The sequence below is a fragment of the Cervus elaphus genome, chromosome 4, assembly GCF_910594005.1.
Source record: "Cervus elaphus chromosome 4, mCerEla1.1, whole genome shotgun sequence".
In the NCBI taxonomy this organism is placed as follows: Eukaryota; Metazoa; Chordata; class Mammalia; order Artiodactyla; family Cervidae; genus Cervus; species Cervus elaphus.
The window spans coordinates 36146833-36169124 of record NC_057818.1 but is presented as its reverse complement, the minus strand read 5'-3'; the positions used below and the strand labels follow the sequence as shown (position 1 = coordinate 36169124).

Below are 22292 nucleotides of genomic sequence, written 5' to 3'. Positions count from 1 at the left end.
CTACTATGAAGGAGACTGAGAACCCTAACCTGGGGTGTGATGAGGGCTGGGGCAGAAGTGAGCATCAACTGCAGGAAGAATGTTAGCACCTTTGGAAGAAAGGCGTCAATGGTTGGGAGCCCTGCAGGCTGTGAGGAATCAACACACATCAATACATAAATTCTAAAAAAGAAAAAAATACACAAATTCTCTCTACCCCTTTTCCTTACCCAGGGCCAGAACTCAGGTCAGCTCCCAAAGCTCTTTTAGATGGCAGGCGGCCATCTGACCCACCTCCAGCCTCCTGAGAGCACTGTGCAACCAGGAGGCCCAGGGACCCAGTGCAATAGACAGAACCCCAGACTGGGCCAGGTTCATGGACAGGGATAGTGTGGGTCCCTTCTCCCTCCTGTGTGTATACCAGTCAGGGCCTGAGATGAGGGAAACCATCCCTTTTGTCAGCTGCCACATGCTTGGCCCTGAGCCCTCATCATTGAAGGCTCTCCTGTGGCCTCTGAGTGACGATACAGCTTAGCTCAGTCCAGCCCACCTTGTTCCACATTAGGGACAACAGGAGCCTTGGAGAAAAGTCAGAGTTTAGAAAAGTTCTTCCTCTCCATGGCACACATTCCCCACCCCCAACCCCCACCACAAGCTCTTGTTTGACTTTTCCTCTGTGCCTGCTCCCCACCCCCACGCCCAGGCTGGCCAGAGGGGCACAAGGACTGCCCTTGAGCAGCTCCCAATCTGGCGGAGGGGATATGACCAGTCAACTACAATCAAGAAAAGTTAGTTGCTGAAGTCAGCACAGGGTGCTGAGAAGACAGGGTCAGCACTTTGTCCTCAAGCACTAGGCTGTGGAGTTTGGACTTAATCCAGAGGGCAGTGGACAGCCCTGGAGGAGTTTCTGAGCGGGAGTGACACCTGGAAGGACTGAGTGTGCAGAACGGCAGGGGCAAGAGATTCCCCACCCATCACTGCATCCAGTCCAATCTGTTTGCTGTAGCCTTCAGAAGACCTGCCCCCCTCTTCTTCTCGTGCTCATATTAAAACCATGTGTGGGACTTCCCTGGTGGTCCAATGGTTAAGATTTCACCTTCCAGTGCCGGGGGTTCGAGTTAGATCCTTGATCAGGGGGCTAAGATCCCACATGCCTCACGCCAAAAAAAAAGAATTATAAAATAACAAACAAACAGAAACAATGCTGTAACAAATTCAATAAAGACTTTAAAAATGGTCCACATCTGGAGAAGGCAATGGCACCCCACTCCAGTACTCTTGCCTGGAAAATCCCAAGGACAGAGGAGCCCAATAGGCTGCAGTCCATGGGGTCGCTAAGAGTTGGACCCGACTGAGCGACTTCACTTTCATTTTTCACTTTCATGCATTGGAGAAGGAAATGGCAACCTACTCCAGTATTCTTGCTTGGAGAATCCCAGGGACGGGGGAGCATGGTGGGCTGCCGTCTATGGGGTCACACAGAGTCGGACACGACTGACGTGACTTAAAAAAAAAAAAAAAAAAATGGTCCACATCAAAAAAAAAAAAAATGGTCCACATCGAAAAAAATCTTAAAAAAAAAGTGTCCCCAAAATATGATGCGTTAAGAGGAAGTCCTCGAACCTTCTATTATTGTCCTCAGTTATTAAATATTTGATCATAAAAAAAAAAAAAAAGAGGAAGTCCTCAATCAAGGTGGCTGGAATGGATGGATAAGTGTGGTGCCCACTAGATTAGAGAGGGGGTTGGGTATCTAAGTGGCCTGAGTTTAAGGTGAGCATGGTGAGCACAGTGGGTGCAGCTTTCAGATCTGACTGGGCCCTCCCAGTTGGTCTCAGGTCTTACGCCTCTCTGAGGTTAAGGGCAGGCATCACTGAGGAATGCTAAAGTGAGACCATTTGAGGGCCAACATATACAACCAGAATTCTGCTAGACATCCTCGGTCAACGAACACACACTAGGCCCCCATACTTGCTCCCCTGTGGCACACCCTCTCCCCAATACTTTTCCTGGCCCCTGAAAGTCCCCACACTCTAACCTCTATCTCAGCAGCTGACCTCTACCCCTGCCTTTCCTTGCCCATAGCCCAGAAACAGACCTGACTACTCTAGAGCAGAGCCCCACCCCACCCCCCACACCCCACCCCCCAGGAAAACCACACTGATGGAAGAAGAGGTCTGAGGACAGAGCCCAACCCCACCAGGTAAGTGGATCTCTGGACTTGGTACCTGGCCCACCAGGGTCCTCCCACAAGCTCTGACAAGTTCAGGATGCCTGGAGGGTCGATCCACTGGGACCTGTCTGTGCTGTTCCAGTTGGGTATGAGGAAAAGGAAAGGGGGCATTTTGACTGAATATGTTTTTTGTAAGAAAAATCAGAAATTATGCCTAAAGTTGGATGACTGAGACTGAACCAAGCCTCAGTCTGTCTCCTGGGTGGGGCCCTTCTCTGGAGTCTCTGGCCCGGGGAAGTTAGGGCAGCCTCACCATAGAGTGACCCCATTAGCTGCACAGTGCCAGGTGAGACTATTTATCCGCTGGCCTCAGGCAGTAGAAGAGCTGATCCCACTCAGAGAAGGGCTCTTGGGCTCAGCAAGGACTAGAAGTGACTCGCCCAAGGTCAAAGAGTGATGGGCTCCTGGAGGCCCTGGTTTTGTGGTATCCTTATCTGCAAACAGAAGAGCAAGTGTGGGTGCAGGGAGGGGCCGCTCCAGGATTGAGGCAGGGGCCTCACCCGCCCAACCCTTGACTCAGGTCCTCAGAGCCAGGAGTACAGACTGGAGATGAGAGGAACAAGGCCTTGACCCAGAGGGGAATCCCCCCTCCACACAGAGCTCTGAAAGGAGGAGGAGAAGCAGCGTGTTTACAGCGGAGGAAGCGGGGGCGGTGCTGGGCAGAGACCTTTGGTCAGAAGGCCCCTCCCAGTTAAGTAGGGGAGGCCCCACAAGATGTGGTAGCCGTTTGTTTGCTTCTCACTGCCAGGAGGAAATTAAAGAGAATCTGCCACTTCCTTCCGGCCCAATGGGATGGGACGGTGGGGGCGGAAGGCAGGGGAGCAGTGGCGTGGGCGGGCAATCACAAGGGCCCCAAATTGCTGTCATCAGCAGTCTCTAGTGTCCTCTGCCCAGAGCCAGCAGAGGTCTGAACTCCAGCTAGGTGGGGTGGGTCAGACTGAGCGCCCCCCACCCCACCACTCACCTGACCTGGTCCCTTACTAGGGTACCAGATCCCCTAACAGTTCCCCCAGATTCCATATCATCTCTCATCAGGAAAGCCAACTGATGGCCAGTGCCTCAGGTTTAGCATCTGCAGAATGGGCTTCTTGGGCTTTCCTGGCTCAACTTGAGTCCAGGAGTCCAGTGAGCATTAAAGGTGATACCCCATCCCCCACCTCTATCTAGGATGGGTAGGAGAAATGCTTCAGGAAGCCCCAGTTCTGCCCAAAGGCTGGAAGCAGACTAATGCCAAGACATCCATCCATGGGTAAAGAGCCAGGCTGAAGCAGCCAGCTGGGGGTAAGGGTGGTGGGTGTCTTTATTGCACTGCACCAATGTCAGGTTGGGGAGGTGCCACCTGAGAGCTCCTGTTTTCAAAGGAAATACTGAGGTCGCTGGGAACTTAGCTCCGCTGCTTAGACCCACTGAGGGAGATGGGACACTCTGGGCACCCCTCGGCCCGTGCTCCAGGCTGCTGGCCCAAGCCAGAACCTCTCAATTCCTGTCCAGCAGGGGCAGAAAATTGTCCAATGGCATCTGGCTGATGCTCTGCACCCACAGCCATCCTAGGGCCAGGCCCAGGGAGAGGCTGACCAGGGAGGGACAGTGGTTACCAGCCTTCCAGGGGGCTCTCTTGACCACTTGCCAAGGCTACAAAAGGCTTCTTGCACAGCTCCCCAGGCATGGCTGGCTCCTGAGTTCTGGGATCCCCAGGGTCTTGGTCAAGGGCCTCCCGCTTGCGCTTGTGCAAGGAGGGGCTCTCCTCACCCAGCCGACCCTCTGGGAGGCCCTGGCTCCGCAGACAGACGATGGCTGCAGCCTGTTCCGCCAGTTTCTTGGACTTGTCCCTGGGTAGATGAGGTATGGGGCAATAAGGCAGGGAGATAGGCAGACTGGTTACAGGCTGAGAGGCTGAGAGGCTTGACTCTATACACCCTTGGCAGAAATTCTGACAAACCTGGGGAAGGGGTCATCACCCAGGGATACCACTATCTAGGTATACTGGCCCCCCTAACCCTCCCAGGCCAATGCGAGGATCAGGCCCTGCCGCCAAGCCTCATGCCCACTGATGAGAAAACTCACCACAAGGTAGACTGGTACTTTTGTTCAGCAACAGTGACAACAGAACAGAAGAGGCGATCCAGAGGGCGCTGGACCTGGTAGAGAGAGAGCAAAGGAAACAGGGACAGCTACATGAGAGCCAGAGGGCCAAGCCCTGGAGGCCCACCTGCCAGGGTCACGACTAAGGCAGAGAAATGAAGTACTTTCACCTAAGTCACACAAAGCCTACCTCTATCACATGCTCCTCCCCTGAAGGGCCTGTATGCCTCTTCAAGGGAAGAAAGGCAAATAATACAGTCAGCAACATCCCAGTGTGTCAGGAGTTCTGTCATGGACCTAAGCGAAAGGCCATCACAGCCCTCAGCTGGGCGTGACTGTGGAGCGTCCTCCCGCTGACATCTGGATGGGCCAGGTCCCCTCAGGGAGGAGGAGCTCACTGGATGGCAAAGGGGTGAAAGGGAACAAGGACAGGAGCACAGAAAGTACATCAGGCAAGGCAACCAGGATGAGTGGTGGGTGGGGAGCTGAGTGTGTGGGACCTGAAGTGGAAAGACACGTGCGGGGCTCGTGCTCTGTGCTGAGATGGGAGGGCTGGATCCCAAAGGTGCTGGGGAGCTGATGAGGATGGGAGCAAGGGAGACAGAGTCAGATTCATTTTGGAAGAGTCACTCTGGCAGAGGGGGACACCAGGCCCAGAAGATACAAGCTTGGAGGTCCACAGGCCATTTCAGAAGAGACAGAGCAACCTAAGCAGGCACGGCCATGGGAACCAACGGAAGTGAAGCAAGACTATCTCAAAGTTTCCACTGAGGAGCCCAGATGTGGGGGGCCCAATTCTGTGCCCCACTGGCTGAGGCCTGGTCCAAAAACCCGTCAGTCTAACTTTTAGGTTGGATCATCCTTCCTAAGCCAGTCAGCCCTTTCCAGAGATGAGACCCCTGCCCAGGCAATGCCACCAGAAGGAACTGGCCCAAGCAGTACTTACTGAAGTCTCTAGTTCAGTTTTATGAAAGTGTCCAGAACTAGACAGCAGGCTCACTGTCACCAGGAAGGAGCTAGTGGCAACCAGCCCACAGAAGGCAACACCAGGCTCCAGTCAAGCGGTCTGCAGTCCAGGTGGAGCTACGGGCAGGCTGGGGGCCACAGTGGCAGCGGGAGTGCGTGGGCTGGACGAGGGCAGGATACAGCCAGGAACTCACCGTTTCATACACAGGCTGTGCCAGCTTCTCCCTCCGGCACCACTCCAGCAGGCACATCTTGGGGGTGATCTGGGGTGAATATGCTCGCCTGGGGAGAGGCGGGGAAGGGGTCAGGGCCCAATGACCATTAGCACTGCATTCCTCAGCAGGGGCCTGACTCAGTGCCTGGAGGAGCTGCAGGAACTGAGACCACAGACTGCTTCCTCAGGACACCTGCTCCGAGTCCCTGAATCTCCCGCTTCTGTCCCACCTGCAGCTCGGGGCCTGCATTCTACCTGAAGGGAAGACGGGCTTCAGCTGCTTGGGGAATCAGGATGGGAAGTGCGCTCCAGCCTGGAAAACAGCCTTCAGCAGCCAAGAAGGGAGGTACCGTTTGCCTCTCAAGACAACCTCAGGAGGGAGTGGGTAGGAGTAGGGAGCAGGGTTGCCACATAATGGTCTCAGGCTCTAGCTTCACCCCGATTATGTACCCTGAGTGTCAGTGGGCACAGTGGACTCGAGCTCCAGAGCCAGGTGGTGACAGGGACGGAAGCACCATATTCCAGCTTCCCACCAGGAGCTCTTCCAGGGTATGACTGTCCAACAGTTGAGCCCACATCCCGCCTCCCAAGTCTCTGTCAGACAAGACTGACTCCTTATCTGGGTCTGGGGACCCAAAAAAGGCTCAGATCCTAGATCACAGAGGATAAGGGCCAGGGCCCCATTTGAAGCTGAGTCACTGGCTGAGGCAATAATTGGCCTGAGGCTACTTCTGCATAGAGACAGCACCACAGGCCTAACAGGGGGCAGTGAGGGGTGGATTGCTCAGCTAGATAAGGGCTCAGGGCCTGCGGCTCTTTTGGAGCTTCTTATGGGCAGTTAATTCCTGAGGGCCAAGGTAAAAACCGGGGCTTCCCTGGTGACTCAAATGGTAAAGAATCTGCTTGCAATGCGGGAAACCTGGGTTCAATCCCTGGGTCAGGAAGATCCCCTGGAGAAGGAAACGGCAACCCACTCTAGTATTCTTGGAGAATTCCGTGGACAAAGGAGCTTGGCGGGCTACAGTCCATGGGGTCACAAAGAGTCAGACATGACTGAGCGACTAATACTTTCACTACTTTTTCAGGGAGAAAACACATATTTTCAGTAACAGAAGGGGGACGAGTCTCCCCAGATTGAGTTGTGGGAGGGGATGGGTCAGGAAAAAGGTATAGTTTAGTCACCCTTGGAACAGCATGCACACCCTGACAGCACTGCCTGGGCTTTCAGGGACTGTCTTCTCCAAAGTGCCTTCTTTGGGTTGCTGAAAATTGAGAACAAGCATCCAAAATAAAGGAGGCCTGTGGTCCCATGGCTTGGCATTAACCAGCCAGCTTGCTGGCCCAGTCAGACCTGAGGACTGGCCCTGGCCCACGCTGAAGCCAAGCTGGAGACCTACCGGTCAAACTTGATGGCCATCTTAATGATACCAGAAGTGTCTTCAACTGGTCCCTCTGCTTCCTCTGGGCTCCTGGCCAGAAGTTTGGCCCGTCGGGCATCCAGCTCTCGTGTGGTCTCCTCATAGAAGGCACCAAGGCCAAAGGCCTCACTTTGAAGGGATGAGAAGAGTAGAGCAAGCCCCTTAGTGCAGCCAGCACGCAGGAAACTGCTGCAAAAACCCAGGGCCTGCCACTGAGAAATGTCCCCTACATGCACCGGAACACCACCAGGGTTAAGCCATTGGAAGGTGCTTCCTACACATCCCTGAGATCAGCCTGAACTAGCAGATGGAGAATGGAGCAGGCGCCCCCTAAGCGTGAGCACCGGAGAGCAGGCTGGGCTGGGTGGAAAAGGTTCCAAACATCACTGCAGCCTTTCTTCCAAGGAGGAGCACATAGGCAGGTGTCCCCAGCCGGCAGTGAGTGAGGTGAGCTACACAGACCAAGCGCTGGGGGGTATGCACAACCTCATTCTCATGTGGGCCCGTGGGAGGAAGACACGGAGGCCTGACCACTGACTGGTTCCCCACTTCCTGCCCTGACCACAAACAGTTAGGCCAAACCTAAAATGAGATACCACCCAGAGCAACAGAGTGATAATTCTTGAGAGTTGTCCCCGAGCTCACAAGGTACTTAAGTCGAGCTGGTTAAGCCACATGGGAGAGGGACAGACTGAGCACCACAAGCCCAGGGCGAGGAGGAAGGTTCTGGCAAGGCTCTTCCCTCGGGAGCATCTTAAGGACTGGAGGATATTCATGAAGATGGCTGCCTGAGGGCGAGCCTGGTCCAGAAAGCCTTCTCTGGGGGAAGGAGGGTAGAAGCAGCGAACGTGCAGGGGAGACAGCATCTAGGTAGGAGGCCCCGTACTAGCACAGGTAGTCAGGGAGCTGTGGGGACAGGCATGAGGCCAGGTTGTCGTGGCCCCCAAAGTCTACCACCTGAGTTGGAGCTCCAGCAGATTTGAAGAACCAAAGGGTGGCCTCTAGATGGGGTGAAGGCGTGGGCACAGGCCGGGGGTTCCATTCTAAGACCCCAAGTCTCCTAACCATTGGATCCTGGTGGCCTGGCATGTGACAGATCTGTGACCAGGAAAGCCCCTTCCTCCCCAGGGATTCCCAAGCCCAGCCCTCACCTTCCTCCATCCAACTGGTGCCCTAGTTTCCAAAATTCTGCTGCTGAGATCAGTCCAGGGATAGTAGGTTCTAAAGCTTTGCAAGTACCCGCTTCTGTGAGGCAAAGCTGTACCCCACAATCTGCATTCTGCAAATCCACCCCCAGGGTTCCCTGGTAGTCAGTTTATGGCTCAGGGTCAGGTCTGGGGCATGTCTGCATGGACAGATGAACAGCCCGTTGTCCCTCTCACCAAATTTCCTGGGAAGACTGGGCAGCGTGGAGTAACCTTCCCTGGGGTGATTCCAGCTGTTCTCGCAGCATCTGGCACAAGCAGTACTTGGTGTTGGTGTAGTGGTTGTCATACTGCACAGCCTGTGAGAAGAACCGCTGTGAGTCCCCCTACTGCCCAGGCAGGCTATGAGCCCGCGCTGCTCTGACGGCGGGGACAGTGGCTCCAAGGAGGCCTGAGGGGGCCTGGAGCTGAGGCCCCACAAAAGAGCCACCTCCACCTTGGCCATCTACTCCTCTGGTTAGTGACACAAGGCTTGAGGGTTGCAGCCAAGGCCCCCGGTCAGGAGAACACTCTACCTAGGACAGGCTGACCAGGGCCAGATGTGCAGGGAGCTGCTCCCGCATCAGCTACCACTGAGGACCTGCTGCCAAGCATCCTCCATGGTGGGGAGTGGGAAACAGCCAAGATCTGGTGTGACAGAACCAGCCCCAGGACAGGGGTGAGATTCCTCTACTCCTTATAACCCTGGCTGGTACCTGCCACTCCCCCATCTTAAACAGCCTGTCTACAACTTCCCCCAACATGGGAAAACCCAGCATCATGGACCAAGCATGTTCACATGTGTCACGAGCTCAACAAATGGGTACCAGTACTCAGATGGGGAAATGCAGGCTCAACGAGGCAAGTCGAGTGCCTGGGGATGCCCAGTGAAGTCGGCCTGGCTGGGGAGGGCAGGAGAGCAAGGGTCAAACGGTGCCCCAGTCCGCCAGAACCCACCCCTCCACCACTCATCCCCTACACTCTTCTAATCCCTCCACCTAGGCCTGTGTCTTCAGTGCCTTGCCTCAGTGCGTCACGACACAGCAGGGACCCAGGGGTAAGTCCCGGCCAGTGGCAAGGGCTTGACTCAGCTTGTCTGGGACAGAGGCACCTGGCTGGACCAGAAGCAGCCCTGCCTGTGCTGGAAAGCCACTCCCTTTCTCTGGCCCAACACACCCTCATGAGGTGCTGCCAAGGGATGGGCTGTGCGGGAAGGATACCATCACCACTCAGCCAGTGAGAGAGCTTGGCTCTATTGACCATGCCATCCCAGCCACAGGCCACCAGCCAGCCCACCTAGGCTGAGCCCAGCCCCTCACCTCTGGCTGACCCAGGCTGTCGGAGAGCCTGGTGGTCACTCACCTGGCCGATAGGACATCTGGGACCAAGGGGATGAAGGCTGCAGCAATGAGCAGAAGAGGCCTGAGGACAGAGGCTGCCGGCTCTGGGCATAGGCCTCAGGGCTTCCCCCACCCCCAGCTCGCTCAGCACTGAGGACACCCACATGTCATGGCAGCCACAACTGCCCAGGCATGGTCATGGCCGCCTGAGAGTCTGAGAAGCTCCTGACCCCCAGGTGGGTGGGGGCTCCAGGACTGAAGAGGAGGGTGGGAGTCTGCTCTGGCGAGGACTTCACTCTCTGCTCAGACCCCCCTCACTGATGAGGAGTCTGAGGACCACTCACTGTCTCTGCCGACAGACACACACACACACAGCTGGCCACAGAGTCCCATAGGGTGTCAGGGCTGTGCCAGTGAGACATGGTAGGTGACAAAAAACTTCTTTACAGGAAATGCCCTGGCACTACCATCACCATTCTGGTGGGAAGAAAAAGCTATTCCCCAAGGAAAGGGTTAAAGTTAGGCTACTTCCTGAGTCAGAGGAAGTAGCCTAACTGGAAACTACATTTTTGCTTATTTTGCTTTCTGGGAATTACAAGAGAAGAGCTTGAGAAGTGATTATGACTGATGGCCAGGTGACATGTCTTTATGGAGAGAATCTGCCCTCAGCAACAGCTGCTATGATGGCTACTCCTGGCTGTGGCTGCTGAAGTGCCAACCCACTGGCACTGTGCACATGGGGGGCAGAGGGGTGACAGGGAATTAGAGAAAGGTATCATGGGTTAGGGGCCCTGACAGCATCCTGGATCCAGAGGCCCATGCGATGACCCCCACACCTTGGAGCCTTCAGAAGGGGGTGATGGTAGGGCAGCCCACTCTTTGCACTGCAGCCAGGAAAACCCAATGCCTCGCGACACGACAAAGAAAAGGAGAGGAACCACATGGGCTGCCGGGGGCTGGAGGCTCACCCAAAGCACTTTCTGCAGAAAGCAGGCAGGCAGAGAGAAAAGTTTGTTGTGAAAAAGTGTATAGACGTACATATCTGATGTACTTTTGCATGACCTCTTCCAAGGGCCGTGGACCCTCCTTGAGGAAGATAGACGGGTTCCACATGGCCGCCCGGGCCACCATCACTGAAGAGGCTGCCGTGGCTCGTCGGAAGTCTTCTATATCCAAATACCCTTGGATGTGGTCGTGAGATCCGCCACTGAAAAGCAACAGCCGGTGGGGATGGGGGGTTGGTGAAGGGTAGCCCCAGCCTCGTACCAGCATTGTCAGAAACAGGCAACTCCTGGATCTGCTGCTTATTAAGTATGTGGCTTTGGCCAAGCCCTTCAGCTATGACAGCTTCGGAGACTGGAGAGCACAACATGCACCCTGCTGCGGGGCCAGGAACACTGAGTGAGATAATAGAGAACAGCAGCCCAAACCGTGCCTGGCACTTCACAGGTACTCAGGAACATTTACCCTCCCCAGTCCCCCATTCTCAACAGTGACTAAAGCCAGCCCAGGTCTGAAGGACAGGTATCTGTACATGGATACGGGGATGACAGGAAAAGCCCCAGGCTGTAGGGGCCCTACATGCCCACTAATGGCTGGGTCAAACCCTAGAAAGGGAACAGACGCAGGGCGGTTGTGAGAGGAAGGAAGGAGGCCTGGTGTGGTTGCAATTTCCCTTCAGGCCATACCATGGCCACTTGGAAACTGCTCTCTGTCTGTTTCATTAGGAGCCAGGTGGCAGCCTCAGCTCAGAGACAGCACTGCGTGTGGGATGAGGGGTGGAGGAGCTCCCTCAGATAGCAATAGAATCTAGGGTCTTGAGCAGCCTCCTCCCCTCTCCAAGCCACCACCAACCTGCCTTGGCCTGGGCAAAGTGGGCCTGGTTGCCACCCCCCCACCCCTGCCTTAGCTTCCCACTCCCTGCCTCTAGGCAGGCACGACTTTCGTCAAGGTTTTAGAACCTCTCTGTTTCCAACTTGCCATTGGGCAGGAACAGGGCTGAGCTGGACTCCCAACTGGCTGACACAGGCCAGCTCCCCGGTGACACCAGGACACTGCTGTCCAGCTGCTGAGCCGGCAGGCTGGTCATCGGTCCCCGACACCTGCCAGGATCTGGGTTTGGCCTGTGACCTGCCTCCTGCCCCTGAGCTGCGGCTCTCTGTGCTCTGGCATGGATTGCCTCCCCCTACACCCTAAACACCTAGCCCTGGTATGACGCCACCTTCCCCGGGGGCCTTTCGGCAGCCTCTTCCTTGCTCTCTCTCTCCCTAAATGCTCCTACCTCGACCCCTCCATCAGAATGCCCTGGACCCCTGCCTACCACATACTTAATATCAGCCGCTCACCAGAGGCCAAGGGACACAACAGACACTTCTAAGCCTTGTTCCCAAGTTCATTTTTGCCACATTCTTGTCTTCTCTTCCCTGAGGGTCATTTTTTTATGCTATCTCATTCCGTTTTCTGTTTGTTAGTTCAAATCCCTCTGAGTAAAATGAGGCATAAAGGACCAAACAAGGAGGAAGGGAGGCTTACTTGGCTATGACGGGAATGGAGAGGGTTTCAGCGATGGCTTTGATGGCTTCGCAGCTGACAGGGTGCTGGGGCCGCTCCTCTCGCTTCCTTGGAGATAAAGAGATGGGGCTGGGGGCTGAGTGCCAAAGGCTGCGTCACACTGAGCCCCAGTGACGTGAGTCAGGCCCAACAGTCCTCCCTGCTGGCACTCAGGAAGGCCATGTGGCCAGCAGGGACAGGGCTCCAGGCTACAGGGCATGGCTCTCCCTGACCCCGGCTGCAGGAGGCAGGGGCAGCGCAGGTACACACCAAGTTCAGCCCTTAGAGGCCCGCAGGCGAGGCGTGGCTGTCGGGAGCCGAAGAGGGTGGTCACATGGCCACCCCCAACTTCTCCTCGCCTCTGCCAGAGATGAGGGATGCTGCCTTAAAAATGCTGCCCCCCCCAAAAAAAAAATGCTGCCCCTACTGTCCTGGTCTTGCCCTTCCCTGGGGACAGCGAACAGCTGCTGCCACTCAGACAGGACACTCCCACACAGCTGTCTGTACTGAGGTCAAGCTGGGCAGCTGATCCTGGGGAGAGGCACCTGGCACGGAGCAGGCCACAGACCATGGCTGTCACCAAGGGTCATGGGGAGGCGGGGCCACAGCCCAAGGCCCCTGAATCCAAGATCAGCTGCAAGAAGTTCCTGTGTATGAGTGAGTGAGTCTTAGGGAAGCTAAGGTAAACCCCAACCTGAGTTGTGCTCACGGGCAAACCAGATGGCCAACCAAACAGCCCTTGCCCAGGCCCTGTTTATGGTGTCCCTCTGCTATACCCCTCAACCAAAGTGTCAGGGGCCACAGGACCCAAGGAAGTCCCATCAATCCAGCCTCCACCTCCACCTTCCCACACCCCTGGCAGCCCAATTCTAACCCATCCGTAACAGCTTTGATAGCCAGAAAGTCCCTCTTTAAACTTGCCCAATTCTGTCTTCCTAGTCTTTCCAACTACTGGGAAAAAGGAATAGCTTTATTTATTCAGAGAACACTATCTGCCAGGCATTATGCCAAGACTGTATATTCACAGTCTCATAGAAGCTTCGCAACAACAGAAACTATCTTAATTTCCAAATGAGGACTGTAGTGCTCAGAAAGGTTAAATAACTTGTCCAGGGACACACAGCCAACCAGCAGCAGAGCTGGGATTTGAAGCCAGGCATCTGAGCCCAAAGCCTGCTACCTCTGGAAGGGGTGTGTATGTACATGTGCGTGGCCTTTCACCTCCCCCTGCTGGCTTCAACACACACAGCTCTGCTTTGCTCTGTTTTTGTATATTGAAGTTCTGGGTTCCCTTCTCTGAAAATGCTGTAATAGACACACCTGCAAGAAATGGGCTGTTCCTGTAAGACCCTTGAACTCACAAGGAACATCATTCAGAAGGGAGGTCACTCCAGCCAACATTTGCCAAACCTGGGATTTGGTACACAAGTACATCCTGGACACAGGGAGCAAGTTCTACTGGGAAACCAAGGACAGCCTTCAGCAACACCTCAGCTCTCAGCAGAGAACACATTTGCTGCAGACCTAAGGACTGTTTAAAGCAGTCCCTGTGACAGCTGGTAGTCCAACAAGGGCAGACAAAAGAGGCAGTGCCTATAAAAGAACAGCGGTCTGCCTGGGGTCATTCAGGAGAAAAGCTAGTGCTGAACGTAGTGGAAAGAAAATGAGATTCAGAGGCAGAGTTCTAATTCCACCACTTCCTGACTGCATGACCCAGTTTTGAGCAAATCACTCGATCTCTAGCATTTGCACATCCTGAGGGCAGGGGCGTTTCTCCTTCCCTTTGGTGTGTCTGTATCTCTAAAGTTCAGTGCAGTTTCTACCACCCAGTAGATGCTCAATGAATGAAACAAAGAAAAATGCAACCCCAGAAAGAGTTAGACTGCCCTCCAGATTCAGGGGGTGTCAAAGAGCTAAGCAGAGCTAGGCTGGGTACATAGAAGAAAAGCTGGTAGGTGCCCGGGGTCTGGTGAAGAAGCATCAAAATGGCTGAAGACCTCCCTGCAAGTCGGTCACTAGCAAGGGGACAACTCACCTCCCGTGAACCGCGATGGCGGCGATGCCAGTCCTCTCTATCCGCTTCACAAGGCTCAGGGTGTCTTCCAGCTGAGGGACGGGGCCACACAGGGTGGTTACTGCAGCCACAGAGGGAGCAGCTGCCAGCTCCCAAAGTGGACTCAGATCTCCCGACTCCTCCAAACCTGACCCGTCCCCTCAAGAATCATTCACACCCCTCAACCAACATCTCCAGAGAAAATGGACCTTCAGGTGTAACACATCATCCTTACCGATGGCAGGATGCGAATCTTGCAGGTCACAGGTCTGTGCGTCCCTTTCACAAGAGTGCTGAGGATCTATGGTGGGGGAGAACACAAGAACATCTGCCTCTTCTGGAATAATCACCACAGCGGCTTGTGCTGATGAATTTCACTCCAGACGCGTGTGGCCCAGTGGCACAGACACATTTATGTTCATGTGAATGCATCTGTTGCACACCATCTACATGGAAGCTCTGTGAAGGAAGGAGCTCACCTTTTTTCTCCACTAGAGCCCCAGCCCCAGCAGTCACTTACCTGGTTCATAGCAGTATAAATATATCTGGTAAATGAATGCGTGAGGGAATGAATGTATGTATGGATCTACATACATGCCTGTGCAGGACACAGTGTGATCCTTTGCCAGGACAAACATCAGAATCACCTGGAGAGCCTAAGAAATGCAGAATCATAGATTCCACCTCATCTCTCCTGAATGAGGCAGGGCTTAGGAATATGTGTTTTCAAAAGACTCTGTCCAACATGTTCTCTCCTCAAAATGGTTCTGAGGCCTAACGCTGATTGAGAACACATGGCTCACAGCTCCATTCCTGTCTGAAGGCATGTTCCCTGAGTGCTGTGCCAAGGTCTGCCAAGTGAAGGAACAGGAGAGCTTGAAAAGGTCCTGGGCCCTGTCCTCCCTTTCTGGGGAGTCAGATATACAGCAGAGGAACGGGCAAAGGAAAAGACAACATTGTCATCCTATTTAAAAGCGTTTATTTTGCACATTAATTGCAAAGGACTCCAAACACAGATCAAGAAAGTCACATAGGAAAGTGTCAGGGAAGTAACAAGACCAGACCAAGAGTCAGAGACCAAGAAAGGGGTAGATGACACTGCATGTCTGTGACCTTGCTATGTTTATCTTCTTCCCTCATCAAAAATTTTGGGCCAGGCAAGCTAGAGGGAAGGTGATCCCAAGAGCCCTCTTCCAAGAAACTGGATCCCTGTCTAGCAGAGCAGAGGGGACACTCAGGCAGCCATTACCAGCCTGGTTCTAGACAGGAGGGGGCAGCAGACAGCTGGATTACAAGAACCAGTGAAGGAGACACTGGACCAAGAGGCTGGGCTGTCAGGACAGATCATGGGCAAGACAGGGCCTGCTGGCCCAGGTGCCACTTGAAAACAGTTAGACAGAAGTGAAGTGAGCTTCTGAGGTGAGCTGGGAATGCTGCTGCCTCCTGCGTACAATGTGCCCGAAGAAGGGCGGTGGCGAAGACAGAGCAAACAGCACAGGTGGGAAAAGCCAGGAGGCCAGAGGATAACAGAAATGCCTGTATGTACATGTTAGGAAGAAAACCACCCCTAAGGGTGGACACCCACAACTGTCCACATACACTCCAGCCTGCAAAGAGGTGTCTGAGGTCATTTTCTGTGCCTATGCGCACCCAGGAAAAATGAGAAGGCCCCTAACTCACAAACATGCTGGATTTCCTAGACCCCAGAGACAGTGGGGCTGGAGGGATGTACAAGGTTGAGCTGCTGACATGGCAATGGCACCTCTTAGCAGTGGCGCCTCATCCCATGCTGTTAGCATGTGGGAGGCATTGGGGGGGCTTAAGGCCCAGAGACAGAAGTGGGGATGGAGGAGGAAAAGGAAATCAAGGTAGCTAGAGGAACAGCAAGGAGAAGGCTGGTGAATTGACAGAGAAAAGTCAAAGGTGCATGTGGTGTGACAGAAAATGTTACTCCCACATGCCCTGGCAGCTCCTAGCACTGGGTGGCAAACATCAGTCTGACCCTAACGGCTTGTAAACCTGGCCACCAGAATCACAGAGGAAAGGGACCAGAGGGGACTAATTCAGCTTACCTCGTATGGCCCTAGCTTGGCTTGCTCTCATACTGATGATGGACTCTGTCTGTGTGCAGGGGACCCACTGGGAGAGGCCAAGCCCCTATGCCTTGACACATGTGGCCACTGAGCATGTCTACAACCCACAGGTAGCCTGGCCTGTGCTCTCATGATCTTCTCAGAAGGAAGAGAGGCATATAAAGGTGGTTCTAAATGAGACCTCAGGGCCCTTGGCTCTCGGCTGACATGTCCCTAACCCTGGGCTTTTCAGGAACACCAAGGCTGCTGCAGGATGGCTCAGGGGTTCCTGAACCTGGCTGCATGTCAAAATCACCGGGAAGTCTTTTAAAAACTTTCCAGACCCTGGTGGAGTGAGTAATTCCCTTAATCTCAGGGGAGGGGAGGGGAGGGAAGGTGCTCCCAACAGCTCTAGCTCACAGGCACACTTAAGAGACCTCTTAAGGGCAGGACTTACCTTCTCGATTTTGTCAGGATCTGACAGCAGGGCAGCTCCCATTCCTCCCTAAGGAAAAGCACACACAGGGGCTCTTAGAGCTGGAGGAGGGCAGCTCCTCCCTGTAGGATGGCAACCTGGCAGCACCTCACACCTGCCTCCCAGAAACCAAGGTCCACTGGTGATCAGCACTTCTCCTGGGCAAGCAAGAAAGCAGCAGCATCCGTGCCCACAACACCAGGGATCAGTTTGACGAATTCTAAAAGCCGTCACTCTGATCCCCTTAGCAAGACCTGCAGATCTACCTAGAAACGGGTTCTAGAAAAATCATTTTTCAGCACTGCCCATTTCCTATCGAGGGTTTCAGTGCCTTAATAAACTAAACCCCACCAGCTGCCAAGCCTCAAAAAAAAATGGATTGGTCTTCCTTTGAAATGAGATTGAATCCACCTTCTTCCTATCCTACCGTCACTTGCCACCACTGCCAGCAAAGCCACACAGAGGCACACAGGCTGCAGATCATGTCCAGACCCCGCTCCCCTGCCAGCAACAAGGGCCCCTCAGTCCTGAGTGTCAAACTCTAACAAAATCCCCAACTAATGGAAACCAACAATCCCCAGAGCCACTTAAATCTCAACATGAGTAACAGTCATCGTCTCTTGATGGTGAGATTACTGATGATTTTCCTGTTTTTGCTTCTTTTTTTTTTGGCCTTTTCTATATTATCCAAGCTCTGGACAATGGCATGAATTACTTTCATAATCGGAAGAGGGGGGAATGTTAAAAATCTGAACCCATTCAGAATGAGGTGAAGGGAAGAAAGACAAATCCAATAAAGATATGCTGTCAGGATATAAACTACAAACTAATGAATGCTCACGGAATGTGCTCAGAAGGTTTAAATTTAATTACAGTTTAATGTCATGTTTCAGAAATACACATTAGAACCATAGAGAATGCTGAACCAGTACAGACTGAGTCTGCATTTCAGAGGAGAACGGGAAGAGCAGGGCTTCTAGCCCTGGACCACCTCAGACACAACCTTAGAGGCCTCGAGGAAGCCCTGGCCACTCACCAGGGCTCCACTGCCCCTCCCCTCGCACACAATCCAGCCCTGCCTTGTGGAATCGCAGAATCTAAACTCTGGTCTTTCTGCTCCTTCCCCAGCAATGGCTTTCCTAACTGGCATTTCTTTCCTTCCTCTCTCCTTCCCTCCCTTCCTTCTTTCCTTTCTATTTAACTTCTTAATTTGCTTTTTTGAATAGGCAACATATTAAAAATCTTAAAGGTTCAAAAGGATGAAGAGTAAAACTCTCCCTGCTTAGAAGGAGAAAAAAAGTATTCAATTTATTTTTTTTAATATGACTTCCATTTCTGAACCATAAGAAGAGAGCAGATATTCAGCTGGCAGGTACTGGGTACGGCGCACTGGGAGGTATCTGTTCTGACTGGTCAGTGCCAGTGCTGTGACCTTGTTAATTATCTGGAGTAGCACCCCTGCAAGGGAACCTTATTTCTTCTGCAAAACCAAAGGAAAACTTAAGTTTCCTTTTCCAGGGGAAACAAGTGTCACCAGTTTCTTGTGTATCTTTCCAAATATATAAAAACAAGTGTAAATATATATATTCATTCCCCATTTCCCACACAGAAATGGTGACACGTCATATACAATTCTGCTCCTTGCTTTTTTCACTCCATGATGTCAGGGGGAATATTCCAACCATTTCAGCTCTGCTCCATACACAACTCAGGTGCATGAGGGAATAATTAGACGGTAGCAAAACAGAGCCTGATGTTTTCAACTCCTTGCGTGCATGCTCAGCCATGTCCAATTCTTTGCCACCCCATGGACTGTATTCTGCCAGGCTCCTCTGCCCATGAAATTTCCCAGGCAAGAATACTGGAATGGGTTGCCATTTCCTACTCCGGGGGATCTTCCCGACCCAGGGATTGAATCTGCATCTCCTGCGTCTCCTGTGTTGGCAGGTGGGTTCTTTAGCACTGAGCCACTTAGCAAGAGACAAGGGTAAACTTCCACGATTCCTTGAAGCAGTCACCCACAAGGTGCTCTGGTTTTCAAGTACCCCAAGGGCCTTTCCCTCAGGCAGTCTCGGCGTCTTGGCCTAAAGCAAGGGTCCTCAGGCCAATCAACTCCTGAGAGCAGACTCTGGGCGTGGGCTATGGGGACAATCTGCCACATCTAGACTGCAGACCCTCGCACCCTATGATCAGGTTTCCAAGGTGACCCTGCAGGAGTCCTCTGGTGCCTTACACTCAGTTAGCTCCAAGCTGCCCTTTACATCCTCTCCAAACCCCTCTTCCTCCAGCAGTCCCAATGACACTGAGACCAACCATCCTCTTGGCTGTCAGTCTATCCTCCCTCTGCCCCCACAACTCACCCCACCTCTCACTCCCAGTGTGATCATTTGCCAGCCAAGCACTGTCAAATTCTGCCCCAATTTGGCTTTTCTTCTCTCCATCCTTGGTTTCTCCTGTGGACTCAAGATACTCATCTCGGATATCTGTGTCCTGACCTCTAGCCTCTTTACACTTGAATCCACTAGACACATGGCTTCTAGATTAGCATTTCTATTTATAGAATATATTTGGAAAGACACACAAGAAACTAGCAACCCTGGCTTCCCCTGGGGGAAGAGACTAAGTTTCTGATCACAAGCTTTCTCTGTTCCAAAACAGGTCAGAGATATCTAAGAAGTCAAAGTTCAGTTAACCTGGTCCCAACCAAGATTTTCAATCACATGTTCCTCTGCTGCCTCTTCCCTTCCCACTGCTCAACCCTCTGATCAAATCAAGGTTCCCTGCCTCTACTGCATATTGGCCTCCAAGTCCCAGCTTATACCCCTCCCTTGGCCTGCCAGGTCCCAAGACTCCTCCTCAGGACCACATTTCCCCACAAGAGCCTGCGTTTAAGGGCTGCCCTTCTGTTCCTTTCTCAGAGCTTCCACTGCAGTCCTGTCTGGTCTCTTCTGATACGACAATTGGGATATATATATATTGCATCCTCTATTTTTATCATGAAAAAGACAGAGCTCTGTTCACATTTTTCTTTCTTTTAACATTTACAGCATTATTACTTGGGCACGAGTGCTCTGTGTGTGTGTGTGTGAATATTTATTTATGTATACATGTGTATGTGTATGCACATCTAAAATTTTTCCTGGACTTTCCTGGTGGTCCAATGGTTAAGAATCCACCTGCCAATGCTGGGGACACCAGTTCGATCCCTAATCCAGGAAGACTGCACATGCCTCAGGGCACATGCCGAATCCAGGAAGACTGCACATCTGCTCCAAACCACCTCCAAAACCAAGGTTGCACATGCCTCGTTGCTCCCCAGCTACTGAGTCAGCAGGCCCTAGAGCCTGTGCTCTGCAACAAGAGAAACCATGACAATGAGAAACCCATGCTCCACAGCTAGAGAGTGGTCCCCACTCATCGCAATTAGAGAAAGCCAGTGTGGAGCAACAAAGACCCAGCACAGACAAAGATTAAGTAAATGAAATTAAAATTTTTTTCCCTGAACCATTTGAGGATAATTATACATATATATATATATATATATATATATATATACACACACACACATATATATATATCTCATAGCTCTTGACCCCTAAATATTTGTGTGTATTTTCTAATAGAGATATTCTCACATAACCACAGAAGTTATCAACTTCATATATTTTCATTGATATGGTATTTTTTAGCTCATCTACCATCATCTATATTTCAATTTTGCCAGTTGATCTAATATCCTCTTGAACTTCCTGCTCATGAGTACAGGATCTAGTCCAGAGTCAGGCACTGTACTTAGTTGTCACCTCTAGTCAGTCTCCTTTAATTTGCACCCTACTTTTGTGAAGAGTACAAAGAAAGCAGTTTACCTTGGTGGAATACTCTTTAGGACAGCCCATGTTGACGTCAATGCCAGCCACATCATTTTCTCTGGAAAAACAAGAAGGAGGAAAGGTAATAAATATTCAACTTGAGGGTAGGACATAAAGTCAAAAGTATGGGTCTGAGCTCCTGAAATTCTTATTGGCCCTCTGAAACACACCAACCCTCAGGGACAGAAAATGAAAAATTCTGTCTCTAAAATATGCAACCGCCTCTCCTCCTGGGCAGAGCTCCAGAGAAGAATATAAGGTGCTCACACATGTAGGAAAGGCTAGTTGTAGAGAATTCGGCAAGCTTTGAGTTGTATCAGATGACTTGAATGTTGAGTGACAGCCACACGGAACTCCATCCCAGAGTTCCAGTCCTAACTGGGTAGTGAAAGCCATTTGCCGATGCACAAAAGTGACCCAGGCACAAGAGCCCTTTCCCAGAGCACTGGTTCTGGTGGAAGTGGGGGACTGTCTTGGTGTGCTCGGCTGCATAGTTAGCTTCCTCCAAACAGTCCTCAGATGTAAAAAGGACCCTTTCCTCATCATCTGGTACATACACAGTTACTTGTCTGTGACCAGCGGCAACTACTACCCAAGTTTTTTCTCACCCTCATTGTAATTAATAACAAGAGCTAACAACTTACCAAGCACTCACTACATGCCACATATTGCAAAGATATTTAAATGCATCATCTCATGTACCCTTCCCTATAATGCCAGAGGGAAGTGGGACTACTGGTCTCATTTTATAGATGAGGAAACCTAAGTTCTCAGTGAGGTTAAGTAACAGATCTAAGGTCACACAGTCAGCAGATAGCAAAGTCAGGATTCCAGCCCACAGCTAACACAAAAGCCCATCTCCTGAACCACATTACTCTGCTGCCTTCATTAATTTAGAAAGCAGTAACTCTTACTTACACTTCATGAGATTTAAAAGCTCAGGGTTCACAGTCATGGTAGTCTCCAGAAAGGAAGCCTCATAAATAAACACTAACAAACAGGCCCCCACCCAAAGGTTCTCTGGGGTCCAGACACAGTGGGTTCACATCATACCTGGGGCGGCCCTTATTCACCACAAATAGAGAAGGAAATATGACCCTCTTAACCTGAAAACAGAAGGTAGTGGACTAGGAAGCAGAAGGGTGGTCACCTCCAAGGTCACAGGGAAGAGTAAGACCTCAGGGCCCACAGGAGAGGCAAAGGCAGTCCCCCAAGAGGGAAGAACTTACACAAGCCTGGCCACAGCAAGGGCTCGCTCTGCATCTGAAGTCCCCTGGGAACACAAGAGGCTATATCAACCACGGCCCTGACACAGTCCATATGCACAGACAACCACACGCAGGCATACCACACACATGCACGGGCATACACGTGCAAACCACACACACACACACACACACACACACACACACACACGCCAGCAAGTGGAGACCAGGTGTTATTCTCCCAAGTAGCTAGCCCACTGGACTGGCTCACTGGAGACCTAAGAAAATGTCATCAATGGTGTCAATACTTTGAAACATACAAAAAAGTTGGAAAGATTCTAGAGGGAACATTCATATACCCACCACTTAGATTATATAATTCACATTCTTCTGTATCTACTTTATCATATGGTTACTCATTGATATCAGTTTTTTTTTTAATTACTTTGTTGCTGCGCACAGGCTTTCTCTAGCTGCGGCACGCAGACTTCTCACTGTGGTGGCTTCTCTTGTTGCGAAGCATCGGCTTTAGGGCATGCGGGCTCGCCAGTCACAGTGCACAGGCTTAGTTGCCCCACTACATGTGGAATCATCCTGGACCAGAGATCAAACCCATATCCCCTGCATTGGCGGGCAGATTCTTAACCACTGG

At 52.1% G+C, this 22292-nt stretch overlaps 1 protein-coding gene across 6 annotated transcripts in view; it reads right to left on the bottom strand.

The window, feature by feature from the left end:
• Positions 1-3450: 3450 nt before the first annotated feature.
• The window catches only part of DUS2 (dihydrouridine synthase 2), a 32346-nt gene continuing 13504 nt past the window's right edge, over positions 3451-22292 (bottom strand). For 5 of the 6 annotated variants that reach the window (XM_043898866.1, XM_043898870.1, XM_043898867.1 and 2 more), the window contains 12 exons: positions 21665-21708; positions 20433-20493; positions 16549-16596; positions 14255-14320; positions 14002-14072; positions 11949-12035; positions 10455-10623; positions 8275-8396; positions 6872-7021; positions 5455-5542; positions 4277-4350; positions 3451-4041 (listed from right to left, as the gene is read on the bottom strand). In XM_043898866.1, coding sequence (XP_043754801.1) covers positions 3804-4041; positions 4277-4350; positions 5455-5542; positions 6872-7021; positions 8275-8396; positions 10455-10623; positions 11949-12035; positions 14002-14072; positions 14255-14320; positions 16549-16596; positions 20433-20493; positions 21665-21708 — 1218 coding nt within the window. In that variant the 3' untranslated portion in view covers positions 3451-3803. Of the gene's footprint in view, positions 4042-4276; positions 4351-4484; positions 4592-5454; positions 5543-6871; positions 7022-8274; positions 8397-10454; positions 10624-11948; positions 12036-14001; positions 14073-14254; positions 14321-16548; positions 16597-20432; positions 20494-21664; positions 21709-22292 lie in introns of all 6 variants that reach the window. The other variant, XR_006340517.1, reaches the window with a different exon arrangement.